The 21,547-nt window shown below is 39.4% G+C and overlaps 1 protein-coding gene across 18 annotated transcripts in view; it reads left to right on the forward strand.

The window, feature by feature from the left end:
- SVIL (supervillin) overlaps window positions 1-21,547 on the forward strand; it is a 201,716-nt gene that overhangs the window by 120,091 nt on the left and 60,078 nt on the right. For 9 of the 18 annotated variants that reach the window (XM_020990499.2, XM_078152028.1, XM_078152036.1 and 6 more), the window contains 10 exons: window positions 1,763-2,680; window positions 3,059-3,229; window positions 4,073-4,107; window positions 5,265-5,326; window positions 5,789-5,928; window positions 7,548-7,643; window positions 9,496-9,739; window positions 10,180-10,726; window positions 12,383-12,593; window positions 20,826-20,958. In XM_020990499.2, coding sequence (XP_020846158.1) covers window positions 1,763-2,680; window positions 3,059-3,229; window positions 4,073-4,107; window positions 5,265-5,326; window positions 5,789-5,928; window positions 7,548-7,643; window positions 9,496-9,739; window positions 10,180-10,726; window positions 12,383-12,593; window positions 20,826-20,958 — 2,557 coding nt within the window. The remainder of the gene's footprint in view (window positions 1-1,762; window positions 2,681-3,058; window positions 3,230-4,072; window positions 4,108-5,264; window positions 5,327-5,788; window positions 5,929-7,547; window positions 7,644-9,495; window positions 9,740-10,179; window positions 10,727-12,382; window positions 12,594-20,825; window positions 20,959-21,547) is intronic. The other 9 variants (XM_078152050.1, XM_078152079.1, XM_078152060.1 and 6 more) reach the window with 5 other exon arrangements.

Raw genomic sequence — 21,547 nt, forward strand, 5'->3', positions numbered from 1 at the left:
GAAAGACAAAGCTCCCATATACAGTTTCAAACAAGCCCTATGCTCTAGTCTAGTGACAGCGTCCAAATTATCCCTAATTAGAAGCACACATTCCACTGGGAAGTTTAAGCCCCATTGCAGCCATCTTTTGATTAACAAATGTTATGAATATGAAAACCTCCAACACTGCCTATTTTCTAGGAGGAAATAATAGCTGACTATGCTTATTTCCAAGGCTTTGGGGAATAAACAGCCTTTTGTGTGCTTCTTTGCTTTTTAAAAATGAAGAGGGACATTGTAATCACAGGCATTTCACATCCTGTGTCAAAAAAAATCCATCACAGCTGGGAAAAACCAGGTTATTTAGAAAAAATCTATTATTTTTTAACATATATGTTGCAATTGAAAATGACCTTGCCCATTAGTGTTGATACGGGTGAACTCTTTGATTTGTTTTTAGAAATGACTTTTTCCCTTGCCCTACCAATTCTTCATTAAAAAAAAAAATCCGTATCAAGTAATTAGGTATATTCTCCACCCGTTTGTGTGTGTGTGTGTGTGTGTTCCTTTACTCCTACTTTAATGCAGAATACTTGAGCAAAGTGTAGACTTTGAAGTGACTTTAGTAACTTTCAGAAAATAGTTCTGTGCTATTTTAGGGCATTTATATGGCTCTAGAAATTACAGTCATGCCTGCTTTAGATTTTGAAATATATAAACTGGTGGCATATTTCAAAAAGTGGTTTTGTTTTGCCAAATGTAATGCCACTATTCTTCTCACTTCTCCAAAGATCAGCAGCAACAATTGTCACAATTGGGGCAAGTGTCTGATTGTCTCAGCCTGACATTTGGAATGTTGCTGCTATGTCTATTTTCTATCCTTTTGTTATCAGACCCCACAAGTATGTACCCGAATCAGAGCTGCAGAGAAATCCTGTGGTCAGACCCTTCCTTTTTGTGGATGAGGAAACAGACCCATGGGGTCAAAATGACTGCCTATGGTCATATAGCTACTTAGAGGCAGAGTTAATGATAGCTTTCTTCATCCAGTGCCATCATACAGCAATAGACATAAAAACCTTCAAACATTTTCCCTTCTCATTTTTTCACTCAAAACCAAAATGGCAGCTCTCATGCTCTGAGTGTTCATGCTTTTATTTGCCTCTGTGCATCAGTGTTCCACTATTCTATTTAAGGAGAGGAATTTGTATGTCTCTGTTTTAGAAATGATTAAAACTTAGTATGTGTTGTTTGAAAAATATGAACAGTTAGCAGGTGCAAAAGGAGTTCTCAAGGATGATTTGGTTTTTTCCCTCTTTGCTTACTTTTTCTGAAAATAGTCCCAAAATTTTGAATCATCTTCTAAGTGATAATGAAATGACAATGATTTTACTTATTGGAAGTGTGTATTGGAAGTGTTAGCCTACATTTGAGACTATGCATGTCTGAAGATATGCTGATCTCTGCAACCTGGAATTGTACTTAGGTTTGTTGACCCTCACTTCTGGGTTTTTGTCACAAAAATTCAGAAACAAAACAAAACACTTTGCATGGGTTACTGGAAATTGGAAAACATGCCAATGGAGTGGGGTACATAACTTGGAAGTTTAACAGGCACCTTTGATTCAGCACACTACGTATTACCCTTTATGCCTTCAAATTCAGAGGGCACAAAATATTGGATTACTTTCCTTGTCCTTTATGGCCCACGACTGATGCATGCTTTTCTCCTCCTTCAAGCGTGACTGTGTTTCATGGTTTTCACCCTTTTTCTTTCTTAAAGAGTAAAAGTTAGAGAGAAATTGGTGAAAGAGGAAAGTGCTCGAAGCAGCCCTGAATGTACCTCAGATTCTTTACCTCAGAGGAAGCACCAGCCAGCCTCAGTCCATTGCATGTCTCTGCAGTCAGAAACGTCTGCTTTTGACAGGGTGACCAGCAAGCCAGTCACTTCCACCCGCCAGCCAATCCATGGCTACATTCAGCCGGCTGGTCATGCTTACACTGCTAAGCTGGTAGCCTCTGAAAAACTAGAGAGTTTCTCTGGTAGCAGCCAGGTGGAACCATCCGCTCCTGACATAACAAAATGTCCCATGCCCAGTGCTACAGAAGAGGAAGGAAGAGATGGGAACGTTGAGCTTCATATCTATGAATCTGACACCAAAGAAGACACCTTTAGAACAGAAGCACTTGGGAAAAGCAGGAAAACCTACCTTGAGGCTCCCGAGCTGGTGAAGAATGGCGAAGACTCTTCTGGAAGTAGCAAGCAAAGGAGGCCAACCATTAGCTCAGCTATCCCAAGCAAGCAGAGAACCAATGCCTCAGAACCTTGGCAGAACCTTGAGAGCCAAACCCAACCATCCGAAGCCCAGTGCCATCCCCCTGAGCAAATTGGAAGGAGCGAAACGGTCATGTATATACAAAATCGACCTGCTTCCGAGGCCGCTCCACCCAAACGCCACAAGCAGGACGTCTCCACAATGAAGCACAAACTCCTCACTCGATCACTCTCTGATCACACTGGTGACCCCAAACCAGAAATCTTTAAATGCATGGAAACTGTTTCAAAGAAAGAGCCACAGTTTCAGCATGCAAGAGATGAGGCACAACCTGGAGAAGTTGGCACAGTGGACACAAAAGTCTCTGTTGCCCAGCTCCGAAATGCCTTTCTGGAGTCTGCCAATGCCAACAAGAAATCTGAACTGTAGGTGACGTTTCAAAAATATTCCTGGTGTGTCACTTGCACGCTCTTGGCAGTCTTTTTTTTCCCTCACAATCTCAACATTCATTGTGTCCTGCATTGAAGCATATAGCTTAGCTCACAGACACATATAGGGCAGACTGGTTAAGGAAATAGCACCAAATCTACTCTTTTGCTTCTGCTTGCTAATGGAACAAGTATAATATTGATCAGCTGGAATGATTGGGTTTTTTTTTTACCTTATTTCCATGCATGATAAAGGCATGCAGAGTGAATTAACAGTATCAGTGGATTGAGATGCATATGTCTATGCTTTTATTCTATTTCTCTTTCTTCCTGTTTTCCTTTTTCTGTGCACTTTCTGTCCTCTGACTGTAAAAGTCAATCACGGGTTGAGCGGTCAACCACAGGGATTGATTTACCTACCAAAATGGAACGGGAGAGAGGGTCCCGGAAGCCGAGACGGTATTTTTCTCCTGGCGAAAGTAGAAAAACTTCTGAGAGATTTAGAACTCAACCCATAACTTCAGCAGAACGAAAGGAGATGGATAGGTAGGCATGTGTGTATGTAGTTCTATAGGGAAAATTATGGTGTATTAGCAAAAAATAAAATTTCATAGCGATGGTCCCAATGTCACTTAAAACAAAATTTTTGGCTGTTGTTTCTGTTAACTGTAAATCAGCAAAACCAACAAAACAGAATTTGACTGAAATGTGTTTGACTCGTTAAAAATATTTCTTTAAGAAAGTTGCAGATTGAATTGCAATAGTGTTCCTTTTAAAATAACAATACCAATTATACAATTCTGAAGTTACATAGAATTGTAAAAGAAAAATTGACAGTAATGCTTTTATGAAAAGAATATAAACTCAAATAATTTCTATACAAACCTTTTATCCCATTTATATTTTTATATTTACTTTTTGTATTTTATTTTATGCATTTTACATTTATATTTTATATTTATATTATTTTATAAAATGGAAAAAAGTAAAATACAGCTTATTGCAGCTGTTGTCATTCATTCTTGCAAATGATGAGATAGTTTTGATGCGCCTGAGTTTTTACTAATAAATTGTTGTAACATCCTCAGTCCCCTGTATAGAAATGGTGAGAATTGGCCCCTAACTTAAATATTAATCACATTTTAAAAGATGTACTTGGTCCTCATTTTCCTCCACAAATTCTATGTTTTACTATAACTGCTTCCACCTACTCTGCTGCGTCAACAGTGACTGCACATGAGTTGCTCACAACCCAAATGCTACCAAGGTTATTTTCTTCTTCATCAGAATATCATTGTCTTTTTCTTTTGGCCTTAAAAATGATGATTCATTTGTGTCATCCACTCCAAACTAATTAATTTTCATTATTATTATTATTATCATTTTTAGATCTACTTCAAATTCAGAAATGCCAACTGCTGAGGGTAAGAATATCTGTCTATAATACTACTACTGCTGATGCTAATATATCTTCTTTTTGTACCTATCTTTCAACTTTAGATGAAAAAAAAAGAATTTAGGTTTTGGAACAAATAACATTACAAACTGTCATGGGACGTATTAGATGCCTGTCTGCTTTCTTTATCAAATACATCACATTTCAGCACAATGGAGAATTAAGTTGCCAGGCCTTGAATAATCTTGATTTTTTTCCTCCACTGGGTTCTTGGACACAAGGGCTTTCAGAAATGCTTTTAGAGAACAGTATAGAAAAAGTGATTTAAACCAAAAAGGCATCTTTTTCTTGTTGTTGATGTCAGTTAATATAAAAAGGAAAGTGACTAATGAATTTATCAATCCTTTCTATAAAGCTGATCTGTCTTTTTAAAAATGCAATTTTATTGATATATTCTGTTTTCACATCATTTACATTTCCCAATTTGCTATTTCCCATGTCCCTCCCAGAGAGACCTCCCTTATAGCAAAGAATAAAAAAAGAGGGGGAAAAAAAACATTCAGCAAAACTAACCAACATAGTAGAAAGAAGGGACATTGTTGGTAGTGTTCCACACTCATAATTCCCCACCTTTGCAAAGAAGAGTTGGGGTAGGTTCCTTCTTAAAACTATTTTTTGGGAGCCAAGCTTAGTCATAACTTCCCAGGATTCAGTCGTTTTGTCATTTCTTTCTTTTGAAGTCATTGTGCATATTTTTCTGGTTCTGCTTCCTTCATTTTGTATCCATTCGTCTTGTTTCTTTTTTTTCCATCATAACCATGTCTTATACCACATTAATTTTCCATTACATGTACTGCAGTTTGTTCAGCCATTCCCTAATCAATGAGCATTCACTTTGTTTCCAGTTCTTCCCAATTACAAAAAGTGCTGTTATAAATATTTTCAGCATCGCTGGGCAAATATCCTTAAAGCACAATTATGCAGTCACTTAGTGGAAAACTAAGGAAACAGGAAAGGGCTTATTATTCCTGGTGATTGCAATAAACATTTCTTTACTGAAGCTTCATTCCAGTTGAAAATATTACTGATTGTTATTTTTCTTAGTAAACTTACTATTGTGGTTTTAAAGGACTAAATGCTTTAAATGGAAAACTTACATGATTTTTAATTCATTGTTCTTTGCAGATGAAGAAAAAGTGGATGAACGCGCCAAGCTGAGTGTTGCTGCCAAAAGGCTTCTTTTCAGGGCAAGTGTGCAGGCTAGGCCATCTTTCTAAAAATCCTAGTACAGAGAATCCCAGATGTTAGCATTAGAAGAGGCATCAGGGATGATCCAGGCCAACGTATACTCCAAGCATAAATCCCACTCTGCAACATTCAGGCTCTGTTTGAGTACCTTTAATCGAAAGCACTATTCAGCCCTACCACTTCCATCTACAGCTCACAGGTCTGTAGTTAATGCCAGTTCATGAGAGATTCTAAAAGTTATCCTGTCCTGTCCTGCATAACATTCCAGCTGTGCCCCTTGAAGAGTTTTCAGGGGCTATATTTTTACTCTCTCCATGGTGCCAGTTTTCACAACATGTGTGTGTCGCTGGTAGTGAGAGCTACCTCTCAAGAATGACACCTGGCAAACTCAGCAGATACATTTTGCTAGGGCAGCCTTCTTCTTCCCCATGTCAGACATTCAAAAATATTTCTAATCCTAGGAAATGGAAAAATCATTTGATGAAAAAAATATTCCAAAGCCACGTTCCAGAAATGCAGCCGTGGAGCGACGCCTGCGCCGTTTGCAGGACAGATCTCACACACAGCCCATCACCACTGAGGAAGTGGTCATTGCAGCGACGTAAGTCTCCCTCCTGTGTTGGACTTGGCTTAAGATCCTGTTTTGGAAGTTAAGAGCCAGTGGGGGAAATCATCAAGTGAAAGTTTGTGGCTAGACAATGACTTTCTTCCCTCTAGCACATGACTTTCTAAATATAGCACTCTTCCAAGGAGATTTAGACCCTGAAGAACTAACTATCTAGCAGAAGATAATCTTGAGTAATGGGAGATTTGGGGTTTGGTCTTAAATCTACAGCCAATTTGTGCCCCAATGTGCAGAAAATTGGCTTTAACTTCAATTTCATCTCCTTCAAGGATTTTTTTTTATTACAGTTTACTACCAGGTCTTCCTTAACTTTAATGTTTTGTTACCTGAAGGTCCTGTCAAATGCTGGCAGAACCCTGCCAAGTAGGAAGGGCTTAGAGTAAGAGACTAGCAATGGATGATGTATCCATTGCCTGAGGACCAGACTGATCAATTCCATATATACTCATCTTCAGAAGGTTGGCCACCAACCAAACTTTTTTGACCACAGCAATTCATGAGGACAGTTGACTAAGATGGTCTGCATCAATGGATGGAGGCCCCCAGCCATTGTGAAAGCAGAGATCTTGACATTTTGAAGTATTTTCTGATCTTATATTTAACCTTAATTTAACAACAAACAGCAACAGCAACAACCCAGATTCATTCAGGAAGTTACTTTTTCCCCTGAGAAAAGATTTTAGATTTGTTGTTGTTGTTCCTGTTCTTGACCCTTATGAATTTGCCCAATGTAGCCCCCTACCCAAACCGTTCTTGACATCTGTTGTACAGAAGTGTAGATCACTTGGGTGATTGACACCTTCAAATGGTTCTTGTCATGCCTTATGTGTTAAAGTTTGTGAATTTCTTGGCCATAAAGTGAGACACGCATAATGCCCCTATTTTCCATATATTGAAATTATGTGGGCTTGGACTAAGTTCTCTCCAAACTGTTACATACTTCAGTTCATGTTAAAAACAATGATAATAATAATTATAATAGTAACCAGGCATTGGCTCTGGGAAGAAAAAGTTAACTCAAGCAAAAAAGATCAAGGTAGAGGATCAAGAAATACTTCTTTTGCTGTTCCTCTATCATGTGGTTAAGAGAGCAGTGGCTGGATTAATGAAGTATTAAGTTAATAAGGAAAACTGTTGACCAGGTTACAGTCTTAATTCACTGGTAGTTTGTTCAATGATGATTGATATTAGGTGGTTCATGGACTTTAACCATTAAAATGTATATGGCTCCCATTTCGATGGATGCTCCTGTTGGATAGGGACTGTTTTTTGCCTTTCTTTGTACCATCATTGCCTAGCACAGTGCCTGGCACATAGTAAGTGCTTAATAGATGCTTACTGACTGACAGAGAACCTCTACAAATAATTTGGTTTAGAGCAGGATGACCAACTTTTAGGTAAATTCCATATCTTAGGGTTTGTGTCTTCCAGTTTCTTTTCAAATTCTGTTGTAATTTTATAAAAGTCCTTAGCACATAGCTTGGTAAAACTATTTATTTGTTTTATCTTTTCTGTACATGAAATCATACTTTCCTTAATGCTTCTTTTCTTCTCTCTCTTTGTGAATTTTCCATCTTTGGCAATTGCTTTTAAAGGGAATCTATCCCTGCTTCACATTCTGTGACGAGCCACACTGTCATGGCAAGAATTCCTAATCCCACTGTAGTTAAAAGTCCTGTACAACCTACCAGGTATTGGAGAGAAACACCCGCATGTGGCGTTGAATGCAAACTGCTGGACAGCAAACAGCTTTAAAACCTTCAATGTCTTTCATGTGTTTGACAAGTCAATGAAATGAGTTGTTCTAGGAATGTGTGGCATTTTATTTTGTCATAATGCAAGGTACTGATAACTTCATTTTGGCCTGCATGCGGAGGTTCAGTTTGTTTGCTTTTGTGTTAAGTGTTTGGCCTTGGACCATCCTAACTTCACTTACCCATTTTGTTTCCCATAAAGAAATTCATTGCAAAAGAATTGTCTCTGTATCCTTCTGAGAAATAGAGGGAGGTAACAGTCTTGCATGTTTTAAAGAAAGAATGGGAACATCTCATTTTTGTGTTTTGTTTTTCATCTTGAATGCAAAAGGTAGCTATTTCTTTCTCAAGTAGCTTGTATATTGATTGCTGCCCATTTCTAATTCATAATCTCTTGCAATATGAAAGAATAATTTGAGGCAGCTAGGTGGCACGTTGGATAGAGCTCCAGCCTTGGAGTCAGGAAGACCTGAGCTCAAATCCGGCCTCAGACACATAACACTCACTAGCTGTGTGACCCTGGGCAAGTCACTTAATCCTGATTGCCTCACCAAAAAGCAAAAGAAAAGAGTAACTAGTGATACAATTATCCACAGGCAGGTGGGCAGCTTTTACTTTTCATCTTTTACAACCTGTATTCCAGTACTTTAAGTTTTTGTAAATGGTCTCCTTGTTTCAGTAAACACACGATGGTAGAATATGGTACAAGTCAGAGGAAAGAACAATCAAAGAATGTGAAATGCTGGTACAAAAATGTAGCTGGTGAAACCTGTACAGAATCAGGACTCCCGTTGGAAAGTACTGAAATGCTGGTTAGAGCCACACTGAACCAGAAAGATAACCGGTGTCCCAACATTAATGGCTCCATCCTCCACTGGCAACAGAGATACTATGCCAGGGTCTGGGGCATCTTAGTTAGGATTTAGGAGTTAATTAGTCCATGCCAGGTTGCACTAATTATAAAGTCCAGAGATAGTATCTAACAAGGGAGGCAAACACCTTTGTGAACATATTCCTGAGTTTAGGGTGATGAAGTAAGCCATGGGTCCCCATCTTCAGCTAGAAGTGGAATAAATTTGTTCCTCTCTTAAAGGCTTCTTTTGGCATTTACTGGGAATTTCAGATGTCTGTAGATTCTGAATATCAACAGAAACCTATAGGAGAAATTGCTTTGATGAATAGCTGAGAAGAATCTCTCAATTGGATCCACTTGGCCCATCCCAGTGAATATCCCAACCCCCATGGTTTGTAGACAAGGCTATGGATAAGAAGACTACTCTGTTGCCCATTCCTAAATAAACTGGGGGAGGGAAAGTTAACTACAGGCATGTATGTCTCATGAGATGTTTCCTTTGGCCTAATTTATTATTGACACTTAGAAATATACAGATTTTCCCTATAAACAAGAATGTGCATCCCCAGCATCCTTTACCTTTTTTGACAGTGAATTGTCTCTTTGTTTGCTTGTTTTAAGGACAAGTAATGTCATAACTCACTCCGGGCTCTTCATTGACGATAATGCTGCTGTCTCACTGGGGCTGCCCTGGAGTTCTGAAGAAGTCAGCTCCGTCACTGTATCACTGGCTGTTCTACTTAGCTGCTGAATGTCTGCATACAGTTACCCTCATCATTTCTTTGTTTAGGGGCCAAATAGGAAATGACAAGCCCTTTAGAAAAAAATTAACAGAGCACGTTTTTACAACAATGATTTGAGGGCATTAAACCATAAACTAGTGGGCGCGTTAGGGTTTTTTCCCTTGTTTCTAAACTGACTTTGTGTTACTTTCAGTTTGCAGGCATCGGCACACCAAAAGGCACTAGCTAGAGAACAGGCAAATGAGGCCAAAGATTCTGCTGAACAAGGTGAACCTGATTCCTCCACTCTGAGCTTAGCAGAGAAGCTGGCCTTGTTTAACAAATTGTCTCAGCCAGTCTCAAAAGCGATCTCTACCCGAAACAGAGTGGACACTAGGCAGAGGAGGATGAATTCTCGTTACCAAACTCAACCAGTCACACTTGGAGAAGTGGAACAGGTGTGTACATGCCGACTGATTGTTACTTCTTGCCTCCTCTAATGGACAAAGGAGCTCAAATGTTCTCTTTTAGCTATTGATTTAGGGAGTTTAGGTGATCTACCTCTAAACTCCATTAGCCTGTAGGTGTTGCAGTGATTTTATCCCAAGAAAGAAGGCTGCCAGTTATAGTTCCTTTTTATTTATTCTTCAAAAATAATTTGGAGAGAGTTTGCTATGGTGGAGGGACAAAAGAATGTCCTTTCTTTTACCCTTATTCCCTTTTTCCTTTTAAGGAGACTTTATGTAACTATGTTAAGTAGTTTTTATTCATCCTTAACACTCTTTCCATCCTCCCAGCAGGACTTGTGAAAGCCACTACTGAATGTGGTGGCCTTTTCTTTTCATATGAATCTGGAAGTTAGACTTATGTGAGCTATGTATTTTTTTTAATCGATCAGGTTCAGAGTGGAAAACTCACTCCTTTCTCCCCTACTATTAACACATCTGTGTCTACTGTGGCATCGACAGTTGCTCCAATGTATGCAGGGGATCTACGAGCTAAGCCATCGGCGGAAGAAAATGCAGGTGCTGCTGACTTCGGATTCCATTCAATGATGGAAAATGCAGACGCTCCAGTGAAGAGCATCCTAAAGTCACAAATGTGGCAACCTTTGGGGGAGGTTATCGGAAGTAGTCGAGGATGGAGGGAATTCGGGGAGACGGAAACTGAAAGAGTCCTAGCTCAAGATGAGAGTGAGATGAAGAACAGGTTCTTTGAGGAAGAAGGGAGTTCCTGCCTCTTCCCAAATAAAAGTGGGGAAAGGGACAACCAAAGAAAATCTGCTCCGAGGAAAGGTAGCGTGGAGCACACTGACCCCCTAGAGCTGCGGGGGGTTTTGGTCTCCAAAAGCACTGGACAGGGCAAACAGAACCTGAAGGAAATGCAGTCCTTGGAGGAGAAGATGGATTTGGAGAATGGCACAAAAAGCAGGTTCATGCTAAGAGGTAAAAGGGATTTTTATAAACTGCTTGTTCTCCCCCTGGATCTTTATAAACTAGTCGTTGGTGTTGGGTTGTTTGGTTTTTTGGTTTGGGTTTTTTTGTTTGTTTGTTTGATTTGCTATATTTGCAATTAGAGCTAGCAGAGATTTGAAAAATCTATATAATGCATGACAACTCAAAATTCTCCTTTTTACTCAGAGTGTTTCAGTGTGTTAAAAGCAAAACTTTTTATTCTTATACTAACACCTGGAAATTCTATAAGGTTTTTCACTAATTTTAGTCAGTATTTTACCTACATTGTTACCCTTCTTCTCCTCACAACATTCTATGAATCAGAGGCCAGCACTTTTATCCCTTTTTATTTTTTAAAATGGTCATTTTTTTTAAAATAACAGATTGGTTGACTCGACTTAACCCAGTGGAGCAAGGGTCTGAGCTCAGGGGCTTCTGCCTTCAAGCCCTGCCTCCACTGGACACTTTTCTTCTCTTTGTGTGATACTGTGAAACAACAAAGGCATATTGAATTGTTGCTGCTGTTGTCAATTGCAAAGCCAGAAGGGAAATCTAAAAGTGCCCATAGTTAACTTGAATTTCCTCTGTGCTAACTATGAGAATAGCATCAATTGTCATTAAGTCATTTGCCCTGCAGTCCTTGGGTGATTTGTGCTTTTAAAACCTGATGGGCTGCATATTTTCATAGAGCTCAACAGAGGAAGAGCTGACTGCTTGGCTTGGTGGATGGAAAGCTGGACTTAGAGTTCAAGGTCCTCTTCTGATATTTGCTAGCTAGGTGATCACGAACCAATCACTTTACTCCGAGCTTCAGTTTCCTGTGTTGCAAAATAAGGATAATGGTCCCATGTGACCTGCCTCAACGAGAGGTAGTATGGCAGTCAGGAGGGAGAACCGGCCTTAGAGTCACGAAAATGGGGCAAATTGCTTCACCTGTCAAGGCTCCCCCACCCTCTTCTTCTCCCCCCTCCCTTTCCTTCCATCCTCCGCCTCCCCCCCAACACCACGTCCCAAACCCAACTCTCTAAGACCACTAGGTGCAGCAGACGTGCTGATTTACTTTGGTAAAAAGTTTCTTCCTGAGAATACCCTTCACCAGTGAAACCATATGTCTGCACAAAAACAGAAACCTCTGATCATGGATTTATTGTGAGTAGCAAGTGAGATCATGCATGGAAAGCACTTTGCCAATCTTTAAGCTTTATATTAATATGTTTAATACAGAGGCTGTCCCTGATGTTAAGAACCTTCATAACTCTCACCTTGGCCTCTTGGGATCCTGAATGCCCTTCAGGGTTTAGCTCAGGCTCTGTTTCCTACAAGAACCCTTTCTGGGATTTGTGCATACTCTCTCCTGACCACCCGATGACTTTATATTTATTTCAGTTTTGTTTTCCCCACAGTAGAATGGAAGCTTTTAAAAGCTGGGATTTGTGCATTTTTGTCTCTGAATGCCTAGTACATTGGTAGGAGCTTAATAAGTACTTGTGGAATTAAATGATCAGTTCCTAAAGTTGGCTGTGCAATCTCCCACGTGATGTCTGTGGTCTGAGTTTGCCACCCTGGATTGTTACAGAGTTCATGGGTCTGAGAATGCCAGCCTGAAGACATAAGTGCTAATGCTGCATTCTCCTTTTCAATGAGCAGAGCCTGCTGAGCCCACGTCCGAACTCCTTGGCATGACAGCTACGAAAACTGTTTCTCAGACCGCAGTCCTGGGCTCCAGTAGACGAGAGTTTTTGGAACAATCAGAGGAAAGACTCTCCAGGAATCCATGTAGGATGTTTGCTGGTGGAGAGAGCAAAGTGTCAGAGGAGGCCCTTGATGCATCTAGCAAAACAATGTCGATCAAGGAAAGGTAACAATCTACTTATTTCGTCCACCCCATTAAGAAGTATGGAGCTTACTTTAACAGATATCTTCACGAAGCACTATTGTTTAAAGTGACTAATTAAATTGCTTACAAAGATGTGCTGTCATATTAGCATGTTTAAAGGAGATGGGGTTATTCAGTGGTGAACCACATTTACCCAATGGCAGATCTAATAACCACATGTTGAGTGCCAGGCCTAGAAAGAGTCTGATGCAGGAAATAGGGGCACAGTTTTGTTTTGTTTTGTTTTGTATTTTTTCAACAAGGACTTACTATTTTTGTGTGATTTAAGTACTGTTTATTTTAAATTTAAATTTTTGCATATTTCAAAAATACAGCCAAGTTACACAGCTTAGGCCAGTGCCTGGCACATAATAGGCACTTAATAAATGCTGGTTGATGGTTCTTGAATGCTGGATTTGTCCACAGCTTTTGCTTTCATCCTATGGAAAGTATGTGTGCATAAAGAGGCAGTGAATATATATTCTTCCTAAGAATGGCAGCACCTAGGATCCACCCTTCAGTTTTGTTTCTCTTTAGGACAAGTAGACTGAATGAGTTTCTGTAGTGTACAGTGAGAATTTATTCCAGGCAACAGCTCTGAAAGATTATGTTTGAGTGGCAAAAGTGCAATACCCTCATTTTATTCGGAAGAATGAAATGGGATTGAGGAGGATATGTATTTAAAGGTAGCAGTTATCGAGAACAATGAGCTAAACATTTTCTGGATGTATTTCCTCTTTTAACCTCCAGCTACAGTAGAATTAAACTGCAAAAGATTTAATAGCGATAAAAGTACTGGGTGAAAGAAGGTCAAGTTAATTTTGCCGTGTGATTATCAGAAATACTTCAGTCCTCTGTTCCCGTGGCTCTGCCAGTGCAGACACTTGCTTATCACAGCCCACCATTCAGAATTTTTCATTGGCTCCGTCAGTCATATTGGTCCCTCCTCCTTTCTTCTAGACAGATTTCAGATTGCCCTGGTCTTATTTTTCTTTCTTTTTTTTCTTCTTTTTGGTCTTATTTTTCAAAAGGCAGGAAAACCTCTTTCTAATGCTCTTCATGGGTCCAGACTTTTTCCTTTTAACATTAGATACGTGAAGACATCAAATAGAACTTTTTTCATTTGATCTCCAAACGAAAGCACATTCGTTCAGACCCTTAACAATTGAGAATCAATCCTATCTCCTTGGCCAGTCATACTGTCGTACAGTCTAGAGCTGAAAAATCCCTTAGGAACTCATCTAGTCCGAGCCCATGATGAAGGAGGAGCAGAGGTCTGGAGAGAAGTTACTTGGTCAAGGTCACACAGATAGCAGTGGCAGAAACTGAATTCAGAAGCCATGTTTTCTGATTCTAAGTATAATGGCATTTCTGTTACATTAAGCATTCAGTTAACACCGACTTAACTGTGCTTTATATCTCTTAGCCTAGCACAGTACTCTGTCAGCTGTAGGCATTTAATAAACATCGGTTTTATGTGGGTGGCCATTAGTTCGTACCCATTTACCAAAGCACTAGGAAGATGGGCTGGCCTTTCGTCTTTCAGTAGTATTATGTGTGCATACTTGAAACTAACAATACTTGATTCTTTCCCCTGCCTTATACTTAGAGGCACTGATTAGTGGCAGAATTGAGACTAGAGCCCATCTCCTGACTGCCAGTTCGGTGTTCTTTCCACAGCACCGAAGAAGCATTAGAATGAAGTGATGATGGAGTTTGGATGTGTGATAAAAGTCAGAATAAGCCAACCGTAATTTTCTAGGAGATAATGTTTGTGAGTATAAAGATCAGTGGTGAGAAAGAAGTAAATTTGGTAGAGGCGAGCTCCTAATGTCACTTTTTTCAGCTAGTGTTTTCTGAGAATTTTGTGGGGTGGGGGGGAGGTGAATGCTGTGATCAAGTCTTGAATGACCTGGTGACACTTCCTTCTTACAGGTCTCATATTTCCGAGATAGCAGCAGCGATGCTGACCTAATGGGCCTCACTGCTAGGTCAATACTTACTCAGTTTTGCTCCTCTACCTTCCCTGTTCTGACCAATCTGCTACCCCTGTATGGAGTTAACTGTATAGGATTAGCTTCCTGTATCTGACACACTTGGATCTGCTAATTTTTGTTGTTTAGTTGTTTTGGTTCATGTCCACCTCTTCATGACCCCATTTTGGGTTTTCTTGCCAGAGATGCTGGAGTGGTCTGCCATTTCCTTCTCAAGCTCATTTTACAGATGAGGAAACTGAGGCAAACAGGGTTAAGTGACTTTCCCAGTGTCACATAGCTAGCAAGTGTCTGAGACCAGATTTGAACTCAGGTCTTTCTGACTCCAAGCCCAGCACCTTATCTACTACACCACATAGGTCCAATTTGAAAGATTTTTTTTCTTAGATTGTGCTTTTTGCTATATGTTAGTAATCTTCCACCAAAAGTTCCTTTTTACTCATTTTTCACCTTTTGACAATAACAACTTCTATAACTAGTTAACTTTGTTTCCACTGAATGAATAATAATTTTTAAAAACACTCATAAGTTCTTATCTCTTCAAAGTTTATGTGTGCATGTGAGTGCAAAGGGGAAATTCTTGGAAAAAAAACATCTAGGGAAATCACATTTCTCAAATCCAAAATCAGGGCACACAGTCTGACAAAGTCTCTTCCTTTGCTAAACTTCATTAAAAGTACTTTTTCTTTTCCTGAAATGTAGACCATCCCAAGATATCCACACCATAATCTAGGAAAGCATTTCTGAGTTACTTAATGTTGGAGAATGTTCAAAGTATAGTTTAAATTATCATAAACTCTTAAGAAACTTCATGACTCCAGAAGAGTTGCATCTCTAGTTGTCTTTAAACAACATACCTCTCTTTTCCCTTTGGAGGGAAGGTTGGGGTAAGGGAGAACTTTCTTCAAGTCCATTGAATCCTTATTCTGACCTTGTAGCCCTGGGATGCCTATTGGATTCAACATGGTAGATCCAGGCTGGAATTCTAGATGATACGTTGGGTTTTATAACTGCCTTTCTCCCTTTACACCCTAGATTCAAGGAAGGGGCCATGACCAAAAGATAGGGCTTCTCGGAATTGTAATGCAACTGGATCCTTCAGCCACTAGAGGGCCCCAGATTAGTATAATAATGACTTCCAGCCCAATCTTATTCACTAGCTCGTTCCACTCCCGCCCCTTCCCTCTGCCCAAGAGCATCTAAAGCTAAGATCCAGTGCAGGGCTATGCTGGCCCAGCTGAAGCCTGTATTGAATGGGATGCTGAAATGATTACTAGGACTTGTATAAGGGGGAGAGATTAGGAAATGGTGTTTAACCCAAAGGGTTTTACTTGCCACACACTTGACTTAGTTTTGACATACAGGCATATTCCAAGGATTGATTAATGCTCCAGCAGAGCTCTCAGACAGGTAGGTTTTTTTTTAATTGGAAAATTACAAGCTGATGAAAACAGATATATATATATAGCTGAGGCTAAATTGTACTGACTTCCCCATGCTGAGGGCCAGCCCTGCTTGGTGGCATCTTCTCTTTTCTGGTATAGAGAGAACATATACCACAGGGGCAGGATGAGAAGCATAGAAGGTAAAGACATTCTTTTCCTTTGAAAGCAGCTCCTCTCTACCTTTTCTAATGCTTCCCATATGCCACCAAATAACCCAGTGAAAAACATGCTCAAGTCAGGAGATACCAAGGTTGGAATCCTAGCTCCAACTGCTACTAGCTATGTGCAATGCTGGGAGGTCATTTAACCTCTTTGATTCTCAATTTTCTCATCTGTAGAATGGGAGTTTGTGTTCATACCACCTGCCTCTCAGAAGTGTTCTAAGGAAAAGGCTTTTGCAAACTTTAAAGGAGTGCAGAAATGTGTAAGAGGAGGTGAGGTCGCACAGTGGTTAGAGCCCTGGAATTGAGTCTGAATCCTGCCTCAGACATATTATAGTGCTATGTAATTGAGCAAGTCACAACCTCTGCCTCAGTTTCCTCATCTATAAAACGGGAATAATTATAACACCTACTGCCCAGGGTTGTGGTAAGGACCAAATGAAATAAGAGATGAAAAGCACTTCGAAAACCTTAAAGTGCTGCGCAATGCTAGCTGTGATGAGAATGACGTGAGTAGTTATTATCTTTTAAAAAAAAAAGGCCCAGCTAATCCCTGATCAGACATAATAGGGGTGGGAGATACCTCCTGTTAGCCCCTTTCTAGACGTGATTTTAGTAGGTCATTCACTGGCATTCACAGCCCCGGACAAATCACCCTTTTCACCATCCTCAAGATGCACAAACAAGCGCTTGGAGTTGACTGAGCTAAACAAGCCTGACAATTGGTGAAATTGTCCGGGCAGTAATGGATCTCATGTGTGGGGAGAGATGCTCAGTCCCTCCCCCCTCTCCTATGCTTTGCTATTTGTGCCAAGTGGGGGAGGTAGTGAGATCACAGGGAGAATGAATACATTTGGAAAGATCTGCCCTCTTCTTGTCTTGTTCATCCATAAGTAGGAAATTTAAAGGGACAGGAATAATACATTTAGGGTTTGATATGCATGTTATTTTAAAATAACTCCTTATTTGCACTCTGCATGTTAGGGCTGCTAGTGAGAAAGAGATGTCCAAAGAACCATGTGGGTTTAATAATTTCTGCACTGTTTCCCTCACATTATTTTGGTTATGATATAGCCCTAGAAGTCTGTGGTGACAATCTAACCAGAGCATTCACAAGTGAATGTTTAAAACATTTGGAAGGGATGTATTCTTTGAAAGCCATTCCAAGAAAAGGGGGGGGAGGGAGGGGGATTCAGCTGGCTTAAACAAGTCTTAACATTGAGAATGTATTTAATCTATAAACACAAACTAATCAGAACATTGTTAAGTGCTAATGGACAAAATACAAAATATAGTCTTAGCAATAATAACTAATATTTATGTGGTACTTTGAGGTTTGTAAAACACTTTATTATCTCATTTGATCTTAAAGGCAAACACTACCAGTGTCATCCTCATTTTACAGATGAGGAAACTGAGGCTTAGAACTGTTAAAGTGATAGTCAAACAAATTACAAGTACTAAAGGCCAAATTTCAACCCAAGACTTTGCTAGGTTCATGGCCAAAACCCTTTTCACTGTGCCATGGAGTCTCTCAAGCATATGGTGGAAAATCGGGAGACCTGGGTTCTAATTATATCTCTGCCACTTGCTGTGTGATTTTGGTTAAGTTACTTAATATCTGGGCCTCAGTGTTCTCTGATTCAGATAACAAATAATACCTAATCTACTATTGAATTATTGGAAAACCAAGTAAAATAACAGCTGAGGTGTGGCTAAACTTATATCTCAAACTGTATGTCAGAACTTATATGTCTAAATGTGTACTGCCTTCTCAAAGAGTTGTCATCACTGAAAAACATCTTTAGAACCCCTCTTTTGGGACCAGATAGGTGGCTCAGTGGATAGAGCACCAGCCCTGGAGTCAGGAAGACCTGAGTTCAAATCGGGCCTCAGACACTTACTAGCTGTGTGACCCTGGGCAAGTCACTCAACCCTGATAGCCTTTTTAAAAAAAAAAATTCCTCTTTTGGAATGACCTTAAAAGCCTTTTGGAAATATTTTGGATTGTTCTTGAACATAGCAGATCTTTGTCCTGTGAGGTGGATTTGAGTTTGTTTATTTAAAAAAAATAACCAAAATTTCATTTTTAGGCAAATCTGGTGAAATAGGTGATCAAGCTATGTAATACTAGCTGTTAAATACTTATAGACATACATACATACATACACACCTACACATGTGTGTGCGCACACAGGAGATTGGCATACCTAAAGAAGTATTGAGGCAATTTTCTCATGTCTCCTAAGCTAACCCTTAGGCCAGTTCTTGAAAAGGTGTTCTAGGTAGGTTTTGAGTAAGAGTAGAATAGTACCATTGGAACAAGGTTATAATTTTGCATGGTATGGTAATCTTGATAAACAATACTTATCTGAATTCATTTAAAAAGTAGGAATGCCTTTTAAAACTAGGGACTAGAAACCTTTTTTTTTTATTTAAGCAATGTTATACCTCTCATGAGAAAAGGTTTCTAAATCTGGAAGAGCACTACATTAATGGGAATTGCAATGGTGGTTCACTATGTGTTTCCAAGAGGCCACAGGCGCCCCTTCCTTCTTTTTTCTACCTAAGAACTGAACTTCACTAATTCAAATGAATTAAAGTGAAGGTTAGTCTGCATTAGTGAAAAGCCAGAAACATAAAAAAATGCTTTCAAAGGAATGAAAATCTTTTCAATCTTTTATTTACATGACTCGCTTCTAGCTAACAATCTAGGTCAGGATCATGGAACTGGAAAGACCTCAAGATCATTTGGTCTTCACAGAGTCATGTGGTGATTTTTCCCAAGATCTGATTTCCCAGAATTAATGAGTTACAGAAATCATTGAATTTCTAAGAGGAAATCTGGGTCCCTATTTCATTTTTCTGATAATGGAGCTCAGTCCGAGGGAATTTTTGTGATTTGCTCAAGGTCAGGTAAACAGTATTACCTGGTAGATTAGACTATTACTCAGGTCTCCTGCCTTCTTGTGGGAGGCTCTTAGCATTGTACTATGAGGCCTTGGGCCAAGGGGAAAATGATTTGCAAGTAAGTTTCCAACTGCATAGATAAAGGCATGCTTTTTTAAAGGGTTTGCAAATTTTTTTTTCTTAAATAGGCAGAAGTGGCCCCCTGAAATCTTATTTGTATTTCTCACTTTCCTTGCAACACAGTTGTTATCCTAGTATAAAAATAAATTCCACCTCAGTTTCTGTTCACATTCAAACATAAAATCAAAGAATGTTTGACCTTAAAGATCACTTACAACTCCTTTAGTTTACAGATGAGGCAAATGAGTCAGTGACTGGCCCTAAATCATCTATCAAATTAATGACAAACTCCAGGACTACAGCCTCCGTTCTTAATTTCCAGTTCCATGGTCTTTCTACTCCAATAATTTGCTCATAAATTCAAAATTAATGGAGTTCATATTAAAGATGTTATAGAATTTGAACTCACAGACTCAGCATGAAGGGGAAAGTATCAGTTTTAAATATTTTCCCTTATCAATTTTTCAAGGCCAGATTGAGATGAGATTTGAGTCAATGAGCTTAATAACTTCCTCCCTAAGACTCTCCTGAATTTCTCTAACTTTTAGTCTCTGCTTTTTTGCTGTTGTTTAGTTAACACAAAATACGTCTAACAAAAACACCCTCAGCAATATTTTGTACAATTGATTGGTGAGTCCTTATTACCTGTATGCAAATGTATATTTATCAAGCTGCTGATTAGATCAAAGTGGATCGTGGAATCATCTCAGTTAATTAGATGCTTTTCTACAGATGTTTTTCATGGGCATTATTACAAAAAGGGGAGTTACAGAGAATAGTCTTAATAGATAGAAGATCAATATGTAAGACAAGTATTTGTAGGTAATGGCAGAAGGGACAGATGGACAAGGGTCAGAGAGAAAGATACACAATCTTAGAGGAATTAGTTTGCTGATGATAATAGTAATAACAAAGGAAACATTAAAATCTAAGTCCACTAGTCAAAATGGAAAGAAATTCCTCCTTCATTAACTCATTTCTATAGCATTCTCTACTCAACGTATACCCAGGCCTTTGCTTCTTAATCATGTGTCATTCCTTGGCCAGAAGGGGTCACTAAAGGACTTCCTCTCTCCTAGAGGCTACTTTAACTTTGTCCATGCCGCCTGCATCCTAGGGCCAGTTGAAACAACTTCACTGTTTGCCTAACACTATGATGCACCTATAAAAGCCCATCAGACTGTCTCCCAACTTTTTTTTTTCAAAAACTTGTAAAATCTTATAATGCATCTTGGGGATAGGATTTTGCATTATCTAATTTCTCACCTTCCCTTCTCCAGAAAATGGGAGAGGTGGGGTAGGGAATGGAGAAAAAATAGTTAACGAAGTATGTGCCAACATATGAGTATGTCTGTCTTTAGAATAGAAGGTTCTGGAGTTTAAGATCTATGTCTTCAAGTGCCCTATATCCAAAGTAAAAGTAGGATAATTATGATACATATGGGAGGGGGGTGGGTTAGGTAACTGATAATTGGGCAACGAGAATGATCGTCTTGGTTTTAAATTTTTCAAAATCCTGCATATAGTTTTATTAAGTTTAAAAATGCTATGTTGAAGTCTTATACTTGGTGTGTTCTCTTTTAGGTTGGCACTACTGAAAAAGAGTGGAGAAGAAGACTGGAAAATCCGACTTAGCAAGAAGCAGGACTATAGCAAAGTGTGTGTCACCGAGCGGAGCACCCGGCTGCAGGAGTCTGAGCAGTCGTTCAAGAAGAAGGTAAGTTGCCCATGTTAGGAAAGGCATTTTGCTTTGGACCATGGTTGGAAAGGCATCAAGCAGACAAGCACGCCTAATCTCACTAATTGCTACTTTGGGAAGCATCCACCTCATCTTGGCTTTGGGGCCCCACATGGAAAAGCACAAGTTTGTCACCGACTGCCAACAATAGCTATTTTTGACTAAACTAGAAAGGTAACCTCGTTAAGTTTTCTGGAATCGGTATCAGCATCGTATCATGCTTCAGCAAGCTCAGAGGTTTTCAAAACGGTCTTGATGTTTGGCATTCATTTGATAAAAGGCCAGCTTTGGAAATTCAATAAATTATTTATAAGGAAAAGTGTTAGTGAGTCATCCTGTGCAAGTTTTACCTAAGGCATGGACTTGGAATTCTTCTACTGTGAGTTTGAAGCTTGCAAGATAAGAAAGTTGTCATTGGTCAGAACCTAGCTCAGTCTTTAATGAGTTTCTTCCTGAATTGTTAGTTATCTGCCCCTCATTGTCCTAAGATTTTTCAACTGAAAAACTCTGTGAAATGTTATTTTGAAGTTGGGCAATACATAGGTGCCAACTCCTGGAAGTATTTTAG

The sequence above is a fragment of the Phascolarctos cinereus genome, unplaced genomic scaffold (genome assembly GCF_003287225.1).
Source record: "Phascolarctos cinereus isolate Bilbo 61053 unplaced genomic scaffold, phaCin_HiC Scaffold_1;HRSCAF=81, whole genome shotgun sequence".
Classification (NCBI taxonomy): Eukaryota; Metazoa; Chordata; class Mammalia; order Diprotodontia; family Phascolarctidae; genus Phascolarctos; species Phascolarctos cinereus.